The sequence below is a fragment of the Pteropus alecto genome, unplaced genomic scaffold (genome assembly GCF_000325575.1).
Source record: "Pteropus alecto unplaced genomic scaffold, ASM32557v1 scaffold7, whole genome shotgun sequence".
NCBI classification, from domain to species: Eukaryota; Metazoa; Chordata; class Mammalia; order Chiroptera; family Pteropodidae; genus Pteropus; species Pteropus alecto.
The window spans coordinates 60,034,841-60,045,769 of record NW_006494614.1 but is presented as its reverse complement, the minus strand read 5'-3'; the positions used below and the strand labels follow the sequence as shown (position 1 = coordinate 60,045,769).

The 10,929-nt window shown below is 53.5% G+C and overlaps 1 protein-coding gene across 4 annotated transcripts in view; it reads right to left on the bottom strand.

Annotated features, from left to right (window-relative positions):
- Positions 1 to 3,149: 3,149 nt before the first annotated feature.
- The window catches only part of KIAA0513 (KIAA0513 ortholog), a 118,714-nt gene continuing 110,934 nt past the window's right edge, over positions 3,150 to 10,929 (bottom strand). For all 4 annotated transcript variants that reach the window (XM_025042761.1, XM_025042762.1, XM_025042763.1 and 1 more), the window contains 3 exons: positions 7,957 to 8,037; positions 7,426 to 7,520; positions 3,150 to 6,329 (listed from right to left, as the gene is read on the bottom strand). In XM_025042761.1, coding sequence (XP_024898529.1) covers positions 6,280 to 6,329; positions 7,426 to 7,520; positions 7,957 to 8,037 — 226 coding nt within the window. In that variant the 3' untranslated portion in view covers positions 3,150 to 6,279. The remainder of the gene's footprint in view (positions 6,330 to 7,425; positions 7,521 to 7,956; positions 8,038 to 10,929) is intronic.

Sequence of the window (10,929 nt, the reverse complement as noted above, 5' to 3'; positions counted from 1 at the left end):
GCGGCTACTGACGTATAATCAGGAAAAGAGAAAGCCTAAACATTTCATAAAATGCGTCTGTCGAACCAAGTTGGAAAGGATTGATAAAGGCATCCTGTTTGTATTAGGTAGAAGCTGTAATCAATTTCCACCCCATTCCCAAACCCCCAAATGCAAGAGGTGAGCAGCTTGGGTTCAGAGGAAAAGCAGGATCAAGATTCCAGCTGGAAATGGTTCGAGGCATCCTGGAGGCCAGGGCTGAGATCCAGTCCTGGGTGGGGACCACTCCATTCACTAAGACATACTTCCCGGTGCCAAAACCAACAGTTCTGGGCTCCCAGCTCCTTACCATTCAGAGGAATGCTCCCTTTCTTAGCATTTCCCAAGACACACACACACACACACACACACACACACACACACACACACACACACACAACCTGGACAAGACCCAAACACTCACCCTAAATGGCAAAATCATCTATTTGACCCCAGAAAGGTTTCTTCTGAAAAGCCACTGATGTCACTGAGAAGATTGCAAATTCCATAAAAAGTTTTCACAGATATGTGAAAACAAAGAGACTGACTTCTTTTCTTTAAAGATAATTTATTTCAGTTTCCACCTTCTGACAATCTGAGGTGTGATATACAGACATTTATTTTTCTTCACAGAAAACAGCTCGATTTTAGCACTGTTCTGAGATCCTCAACCTTGAAACTTTCTCAACCTTAAAATATAGTTTGTAGAACATCACCTAGTGGGACACAAAATTGCATAACTGTAACACAGAAAAGACCTGCACCACTGAACTCACTTTTGGGCTACTAAAGGTGACGTCTGGATGTGGCGATGGCAAGTTTAGGTCTGAGACGAGCTGGGGTGAAAGGGAAAACGGAATGCACGCATGTCAACCATCACCGAAAGCCCTGACAGAAGCCACAGTTCATTAAAAAAAAAAAAAAAAAGGCGGTTGACTGACCATTTCCATATATTTTAAGGGGATCTATGACTGTTGTTTGAATTTCTGGCATGTCCTAGCGTTCAAATGTTTGGCTTGTCTTTCTCGAGGCATCCATGAGAAGTGAGAGCCCCAGGCTTGTTTACAACCTCACGGGCAGGGGAACCTAAGCCTCGCTGTCTCCATCCAGCCTGGGAAAGAGATCGGGACCCTACCAGGTCGGCACCTCCGTGTGGAGATGGTGTCTGATGTGCGCTTCTCTCTTCTCTTTTCAGGAGCACGTGGCCCCAGGAGAGAGCAGGCACAGTCCCCCATTCGAGGACTGACCCATAGGTCATTTGCCAGCAGGAGTCCTCTTTCTAGTTAAAGTGCAAACACTGCTCAGGGAACTCCAGATGGCAGCGGGCTCCAGCCTGACTTTGCTTTGTCAAAGCCTGGAGTCTGCAGGTCAAGCCGGGATCCGGGTTCTCCCTCATGGTGCCCAAGTCCTGTGGGAGCTGTATGTGGAAGCAACCAGAAGATGGGCAAATCCAGACCATCCTGACTCTCTCGTGGAAATGGTGAGATTCCCCCTTTCCAACAGTAACCAAGGCACTGGGAGCCCTGCAACAGATGAACCCTGGGGACCTCGCCAGGGCTGGGGTTCCACTCCCCAGCTCTCCATCTCACTGCTCAGAGCTCAGACTGGCCGACTTGGGAACACAGGCTAATGCCGGGTGCCCAGGGGATAACGCAGGCTGGCCCTCGAGGTGTTCCTTCCATCCCTCCCCAGGGGCACAAGACACACGAGCCCAGGGATAGCAAGAGAGATCCAGGCCCAGAATGGAGCCCCCCAGAGCCTGCCTTGGTCGTAGCGCTGAGGATGTTCACTGGATGTGAACAATCTGGGAATGATTTATCCATTTGTTATCTGGAGAACCACCTGTTCCTATTCCTGCCACGTGGTGACAAGGACGGCTGGGATGTATGGCTGTGTGGCTTGAGTAAGCCCTCTTCCTGTCCGGGGTCTGAACATTGCACATTAGTCAGTCGGGGGCACTTCTAGTCGATACAACTTCCCTTTACTGTGACACTTGGCTGAAAACTTTTCAAGTAAAACTCATCCCCGAGAATCATAAAAAGGAATAAACGATTTGCAGGAAAGCAGGCCGAGACCGTTGAGTCGTAAGAGCGATGATTTAGGAGAACTAAAAGAACTTAAAAAATGGGGGTGGGAGGGAGCAAGAACCACCCTTGGAGCAAAGGGTCTCAGGGGACCCTCGCCCGGCAGCTTCAACAGTTGAGGAGGATGAGAGGACATGAGCCTGAGACCGGGCTGGGCGTGGTGGGAGGGGGCTCACTGCACCCCACTCCAGAGGTTGGGGCTGGGCCTGGCACCCTCCTGCCTTCTCCCCCCACCCCTTCCCAAGCCCCCACATTTTGGGCAAGGGACTCAGCCCTGTTGTATAGCTGTCTGAAGTTTTAGGTAATTTGGTAACCAAGCTGACCTAACCATGGGTCTTCCTGGATTCTCCCTAATTAAAAACCCAAAGGTTAGGGTGCTGTAACACCCAAGAAGGCCAGGCTTGCAGCTTGTGGCCCTGACTTCCGGTTACGGTCACCTGGCTTAGTCGAAACCTCTTACAAACTTCTCTGCAGAGTGAATGCTGTACTTCTCACAACAGGAGGCTGGAATACCGGGAGCTCTGGCAGATAACACACATACAATAGTCCCCGGAAGAGCAAACCTCAGGCTGTTGCCTTGTTGCCAGGACAATCAACCCATTGTCTCCCTGGGCCTGGAGAGGTGAGAACAGGATCCATTGGCATAGGTACCTCTGATTATCGCCCTGGCCTCTGTCCTAAACCCAGCACCGTGGGCTCGCTGCGTTGACCTGAACAGTCCAGGTTTTCATTTGGGTACAGAGGTGAGAACAGGATCCATTGGCATAGGTACCTCAGATTATCGCCCTGGCCTCTGTCCTAACCCAGCACCGTGGGCTCACTGCGTTAACCTGAACAGTCCAGGTTTTCATTTGGGTAGAGGATTCAGGAAGTAGACTCTTGTTCTAGTCTTCCTTTCGGTAAGTCCTAATAGGCCCACTCTTTTCTTTTGGCAATAGGAAAATCACAGTCTACTCCATCTCACTGTACAAATAACTCGTGATATCAGAATTTGGTTCTCCTGCCTTTGGTTGAATGCACACATGCACACACACATAGCAGATGCAATCTGAATATTAACATAGCCCCTCTTAAACATCCATCGATATTGCTAAAATTACAACAAAGGTTAAAATCATACAATCTCAGCATCATCCCATTTTTCTAAGCAGGAGACTTTTACTTGAGAGAATTAACTGTCTTTTGGCTCACTATGATTCACATAGCCCTGAGGGACAGACAACATAAAATCTAAAATGCCACTGCCAGTGACAGGCCTTCAAAGCTCCTGGTTTGGGACACTCTACCTGCTGGGACTGAAAACTCTTCTTGGATATGATCTGTTGCTTCCTGCACAGAGTCTAAGGTTCCTGAGTTTACAGGAAGGGCTACCAGAGCTCTCTTTGCCCACAGTGTCATGTGTGTGCGCCAGGGTCAGACAGCTCCACACGCCGGGACCTCTGAGAGCGTGTTCTGTGTCTGCCCACCACCAGAGCCCACTCACATCTGTTCTGGCCACGCCCCGGAGGGAAGAGACGATGTCACAGGGAGGAGGTAGGAAATATCAGTGCGGCAAGCTGCCAGCCCCCTTCCAGGGACACCGTGCTCCTCCAGGTGACATTGGCCAGAGGCACTCTAAGGCGAAATGCTCAGCCAAAGGCAGCTGTCAACGGGAGACAGGGTGGCCTCCTGTCCCCTTGGCACTGGTCTCAGCAAGGCAGGCCCGTCTCTGCCAGCATCCGCTCGTGAGGCGGAGCATGACAGGCAGCCGCCCTGGGGTCAGACTTACTCCACTCTGAGGAGCGGGGTCTAGGAGAACAAGGAGCGAGAGGGGAAAAACCAAAGCGACCCTCACTTCCACCAATTGCTATCTCGAGGCCTATTAAAAAAAAAAAGTCTCCAGGTCATTTGTGAAGTTAAAGTGCTTGGAAAAGCCCAAAGAAGTTGAAGCTGCATCTCCTTCCAAAGACTGTGTGCTCCCGCCCCCACAGAAAGTCTCTGAATCCACTTTTCTTTCTCTAGGAATCAGACCGAATCAAAACTTCTACACAAAAAATCTTATATATACAAGGTTAGGTCTTTCGGGCACCTTGAAGTCTTAATGCATCTCAACTAACTACTAAGAAATGACCCAGAAAGCCGACGAGGGCAAGGCAAAGGGGGGGCCTCCATGGCAGCTCTGTGGGAGCCTCGGACGAGCCACCTGGTGTGGCCCTGATTCTACAGAAAGGGAAAGGGAGCACAATGCATCCGGGTCGTGGCTGAATGTTTAATGGGGGTGCATTATCTGAAGGAGGCATTGGAAAACGGGGTGCCCAAAGACCCATTGATTTGACATTCTTTCTCTGAAATGCATTCAGTAGAGACATGCACCATCACTGGGGCCCCACAATGGGGTTGGGGGCACACTACAGCCTGTGTGACCTGTCCTGGCACGCAGCAAGCAAACCGGCAACACAGCCGTGCTTTGTTTATTGTGACATCGCCAGATAGCCTGACATGTCTCTGTCTCTCTCTCACACACAGACACACACAGACACACACACACTCTCTCTCACCACCATCAAAAAACGAACGGGGTTTCCGAAGCCCTGCTCTACAGCTCTCCTGCTGACAACAGTTCATACTGTGCACTCAGGCTGCACCATTTCATGGCGCCTCCCTTACGACTGCTCAGATGGGCACTCAGTGGCTCAACCAACACCTGTTCTTCTCAGGAACATTCCGGGGAGGCAGTCCACCAGGGAACCCTTTTGAGCACTGGTTGGATAAGTGACTATCAGGCATGTATTTGCCATGCTCAAGAGGAGACAGTAAAGTAATGTGATTGCGAGTTGGAGAAGGGGAAACAGGACGGGAGAATGAAAGGCGAAGAGACCCCCATGGGCCTGTTTCAAGGTCAGTGCCCAAGAGCGATGGGCGGGAGGCAGAGGGAACCAGGTGAAATATTCATACCAGAGGAGCCAGCATGCTGGATGCTTGGGGATCAGACTTCAGTGCCCTGGGGGCTGGTCCCCCTGGCGACAAACCAGGGAGAAGAGCCACGCCTCCCAGGCACCGGATGAGAGACGAGGGGCTATCTGCGGAGTCTGCAGGAAAGATCTCGAAGGGCTTGGGCTGCGGAAGGTAAAGGTGTCATCCCAAGGCTGCCGGGTGGTGGAGACCCAAAGGCACTCCGCTAAAGAGCCTCGCACAACTGCCACCAGAAGCCGCCTGTGCCCAGCTGTCTCTAATACTGACACAGGTTTTTCTGTCTTTTTTGAAGTAAAGAGCAGCACTATTTGCTTTGCAAAAGGACGGCTGTCTTGCAGCTACTGAAGAAACTTCTTTTCTGTGCTCCTTCCTGGGACAGCCAGCCTGATGCTACTCCTAGGGAATGAGTGGTGGGAATTTTTCTGCTTTAGGAGGAAGCTTCCAGCTGACCAGGAATGTTTCAGAGGGTCTGACAGACACCTGGGTGCCAGGTGTGACTAATACAGAGATGTCCTCAGGGCATGCCACACCCAACTGCGGCCAGGCCTTCGGCCTCCAGGAAGGAATGTCCTCTGCACCAGTCTCTTTCTCTAAAATAGGAGGCATCTCTCCTCAAGGTTCCTGTGACTCCAGTTCCTGTCACATGGAGGTGGGGAACCAGGAAAAAGCCAGCACCAGCCGTGGACCAACACCGAGAGGGCCACTGCCACCTCTGCACACCGCCACTCAGCAGGAGCCCTGACTGTGGGAGTCTACCCGTCCCAAGCCTGAAGCAGAGGGCCCCAAATCATCACCCACGACTGCCCGTGTCATCGATGTGTGCCCTTATCTACATTCCCATGAGCACCCCACCCTCTCTCTCCTGCAGGAGGCTGCGGGCAGACAGTGCCCTGTGCCCACCCTGGCCCTGGCCTCCTTCCCTCTCTTCCTTCAGTCCCATGTCACAGGCCTGACACTTGGGGGTATGGACAGTCACCTCATTTTAGCCATGTAATCCCAGGGACACTTTGGCATGTGGATGGGGGAGCAGACACAGGCAGAGGGGAGATGGGGAGAAAAGGCAACCGGAGTCTTCTAACTGCTAGTTCTGAGGCAGCGTGGAGAGGCTCTAGGTGCTGCCGGTGTCATGCAGGGTCATTGGGTGGGGTCACGGTCAATCGCCGGCCAAGGAGAGCTGCGTGCACCCTCGGTCCTCCGGAGGTGTGCCTCAGGCGCCCTCCTGTGCCTACTCAGTGGCCATCTGCTCGATGTGGTCGCTCAGCAGCTTGTATTGCTCTGGAAGAGAGCGCAAGGCTGGGTCAGGGAGGAAAGGTGGTGGCAGGGACAGGCAGTTCCTGCTCCGACTGAGACAATGACAAATCAGGACTTCATCGGGACCAGCGGCTGCGGGCTTCTGAAAGCGTGTGACGAGGACAGAGCCCTTGGCCACCAGCACACTGCGTGTCGTGCACAAACGTGCACCCGGAAGTGGGCTCCTTGGAACTGGGGAGCCTCTTCCCAAGGAAGTGATGCTCCGGGGGGGGGGGGGGCCCCGCGGGCTGGGGGGCCCTGCAGGCAGGCCCTACGGGAAGACTGCACGAGGCACGGGGCGGGCGGAGCCCAGGTCCCGGAGACTGCACAGGGGCCGCGGGGCGCGAGAGGGGACAGTGTTGCTGCCCTTGCTGGCGTGGTGGGGCTGGTGACCACATGTGAGATCATCTAGGGGCGCCTCTAACACTCTCTCCTCTCCCGAGGCCACTCGTCTGTGGCTCCTTTAATGTGGAGCAGAATGAGGTTTTTAAAAAAGAACACTGGTCAGTCCGAACACACATTTAAGTGGAGGGCTGCGGAGGCTGAGGAGGAGCTATCTGCGGCAGGTGGGGCGACGCAGGAAGGTGGGGGCCCGGCCAGAGATCAGAGGAGCTGACGCAGCAACATAGTTCCTTTTGTTAAAGAAGCCGGAAACTCTGGAAGAACCTCAAGACCCCGTCTCCACCCACCCTCTCATCCCCGTACCTCTCATGGCAGGGTATTTCAAGAAACAAAGGGAGGCCACATGGTGGCCATTTGGGAGAGGCAGATCGTGGCCAGAGTTTGACCATTCTCTAGCTCTGAGCCCCATGTTACAGCTTCACCTTTGGCCCTGACTGAACACGGAGCTGGCAGGCCTTCCCCCGCCGCTGGCAAACCCTGCTTAACAGAAAGGGATTTCCAAATGGAATGAGAAGCATCCCATTCATTTAGGTAGACAGAAACGGGAGGGGTGACAACCAGATAGTTTAACGTACTTCTCATTAAAATAGGGCTAATCCTTCCAGCCCGGTGGGAAATTCTAGTCTGCAGAGCATTTGTTCCTAAAACTCCAGCCCTTCCTGCCTCTGGCATGACTCACCTTCGTCCAGGTTGCCGATCACAGCCTGCTTCTTCAGGAAGTCATTGCACAGCTTCTTGTTCAGACCAAATGCCAGCATGTTGTGAGTGAATGTGCTGGAGGGAAAAACACCCATGAGCCAGCACCCCTCCTACCTCCCCGGGGAGAGGGCTCTGGGCCCCGGGCCCTTCTCTCCTGGAGGCCAAACATCCAGGCCACCTGGAATTGTCAAACAAAAGTAAAAATAAATCGTTCCTTTGCCAGCCAGCCAACAATGCTGTGAAACTGCCCGCCACCAGGTGTGCTGACAGGATGGACCAGGAGCTGGAATCTAGGCCAAACGTAATGAATCATAAGCTTCTGAGCTGTTAAAGGCCGCAGTGTTGAACTGATATTGTGTCGTGGATGTGTGACGCTGTGAGGGGTGGTGCTCCCCTCCGGAGCCCCCAGGCTGAAGTGTCCCGGCCGGCCCCCTCCTCACTGGGTCTGGCCCCTGACTCGCCCCTCTCTCTAGGTCACCAGTGGTGAGGCTTCGGCCCCCAGCGCGCTTACCCCAGCTGCCCGAAGGTGATGTTCTCGTTGAACCGCAGGCTATCGTCACGCTCCTCCTGGGTCATGTGGCACCACTTCTCCCTGCAAGCACAGGAGGTGACAGGAGAGGGTGTCCAGAGTGCTGTTGCGTCCCCAGCCACTCGCCCCTCCTCTGCTCAGACCTAGAGGTGTCGGCGGCACCCAAGCATGGCCTCCTTAAAAGAGGAGCTGCTCACTTTGCTTTCACACGGAGCCCACCAGAGTCCCGACACTCTGCCTGGGGGCCCCAAATACCAACTGACTTAAATCATCCTTCCTAAGATGAGATCCAAAGCTCATATGCTTTCTACTGACCGGAGATGGCATATGCTTAGTGGTTGCCTAGAACATTCTCTAGGAGACAAGAATGCCATCCCCCATGTCCTCTCTATGTTCAAGAATGGGAGGTCACGGCCCCAATTCATGGGCAGACAGACCTGCAGAGGAAAGGACCCCACCAGCGTCCTGTGGGGCATGAGCGCCCCGATCCCGGCCAGGAGGCTCTCAGACTCGAGCTACGTCTCCAGACCTCACCGGCTTGGTGGCTCTACTCTGCCAGCGAGGGCATGGCCCACTGGGAAAGGCCCGGGGAGCAGGGAGGCTGAAGGGCTCTGCTGCCCACGCTGTCTGGCCAGGCAGCCTTGGCTCTGCTGAAAGTCGTTTCTTCCCCTTGGCTTCCTTAGAGCTGACGCTGACTCCACGCCCCTCCCGGGGCACATGGACCGGACCCACGTTCTCCCCTTGGACCTCTTAGGACACATGGTGACCTGTGTCCACCATGAAGATGGTACAGACCTCTAGCGCAAAATGCAAAACCCCGATGAGAAAGGAAGTTGGTCTGTGTGTGACTTCGCAACTGGGACCGAAGACTCTGCCTGCCAGTTCTTTGTGGAGAAACAGTAGCGAGCACAGGGCTTGGGGAGCGGAGTGATTCTGGGTCCCTGTGTGAAGCCATCTCTCCCTCCCCTCACTGCAGAGCACCCTTGTCCCAAGGGGAGGGGGGACCGCCCCACCATGTCCCCCGCGGGGTAAGGGACACACTGTGTCTGTCTAGAAGTGTAGACGGTGAGGCTAAGCTCATTTTGGCCAACTTCCCCTTAAAAATTAAACTCTGGATAATGAGTCTGACTAAAACGAGGTTAAGAGAAAGATCAAAGAAAAGGGAGAGACGAGGCAGTATGAGGGACGAGGGGTTGGGGTAATGGAGAAGCCAGAGAAAGAGAAACAGAACCAAGAACATCAACACTTCACCTCTCCACCCTCCTGGCCCAGCTGCAGCAGCTCAGCGGGAGGCCGCGGTCCATCAGCGGCACGACAGAGGCAAAGGGAAGTGTGGCTCCGTCTCCTCGTGCCGATGACAGGACACCCGGGAAGTACTTCCCAGGACATGCTTCCAGCTGCTGTGTTGATCCCATCCCACCCCACTGTCCTTCCCTTCCTCCTCCTCCCACTGGCCACCCTTAGGCTTGTCCAGGCACGCAGGTCTCCACACTACCACCAGGCCCGCTGTGTTCAGTTGTACAGGCTGCACACCGCACATTCCCAGATCACGTGGGCATGGCTCCCTTAGAGTCGTGAAACACAGCAGCCCTGACCTCCACTCTTCCTGACTTGGATGAGGAGGTGATTCTTTTTTCTAGCTAGGAGTAGAACTGGGACCTTTAATCTGATCTCTGAAGAAAGACGCTGAAGGTCATTAGCAATCAGAAGATCAGGTGATGCCTAAGATGAAATTGATTTCTTTAAACTGAGTCCAATACCCAATACCAGTCGAGATCTGACACTGCACCATGGGTGGAGCATGCGTCTAGCTTGCTGCAGTGGGGATCGGGATGTGACCAACAGCCTGCAGAATGGGAGGCCTCTGCAATGGAGCCAGTTCTGCCTCTGAGAACAGAGAGGATGCTAACGGCGTCGTCAGCAGAGTTTACCAAAGAGGAGAAATAATGTTGAAGGCACGAGGTTGCCCCGATTCACAGCAAACCCTCCCGCTCCGAATCTCAAAGCAACACCTGCCCCTCTTCTGAGTGAGGCCTGGGCATGTCTGAGTGTCCCAGGGGGCAGGTCCAAGATGTGCATGGTCAGACCACATCTGCTCTGGTGGGAAGGCCTCTGCTCGTGGGCTCAGGACTGACCACTGGGAGGCCATGATGCTCCCACCCTCTTGGGCCTTGGCTGTGGTGCTAAGAAGCATTGTCCCAGGAATGCTGGGTAATCACACTCACCCAGAGAGACTGTGGGAACTCCGGGGCTTTCTATTAAAGGAGATATCGGTTATGCCTAAATACTCCTTTTAGAACCATCATAAGGCTGCATAAGAAACAAGATTTCTCATAAAACAATAGGCACTAAAAATACATCACTGAATAAAGGAAGCATGCTTTGGGAAATTTCCATGGGGGAAAAAATCATATCAGAATTGATATGATGAATAGACAGGGCTTTAACTCTAAAAATATATTACAAAAGATGTCTAACAAATACAAAGTTCAAACAATTAGAATCAGACCCGACCGTGGGCTTACAGGAAACGGCCTCATTCTAGGCCTTTCTCTTCAGGGGACCTCCGCACACCACAGGACCCCCAGCAGGCTGGGAAAGAGAGAGCAGCTGTCGCTTCTCCATAATGCCTCAAATCTGCTGAAATGGGAGAGGGTCTGGCAGACCCCTGCATGCCTCTGAGTGTGTGACCGCAAGCAGACAGATCCTGTGACCCACCCGTGACTTCTGAGCCGGGATTCCAAGTGTGACGCAAGTGAAGTCGCAGGTGTGGTTTCAAGGTCTCCCTGGAAGGGCCCGGAGTGGCCGGTGGAGAGCTCTACTGTGTCAAAATCGAAGCCGACTTTCTGGACTTCACTGCTCTCTCCTCTCTGAGCTCCCACTGGGCCTTCTGAGAGGTCATGGGGTGTCTTATCTGTTGTCTAACTATTTCGAGGTACTCTGTCCTTGGCGAGC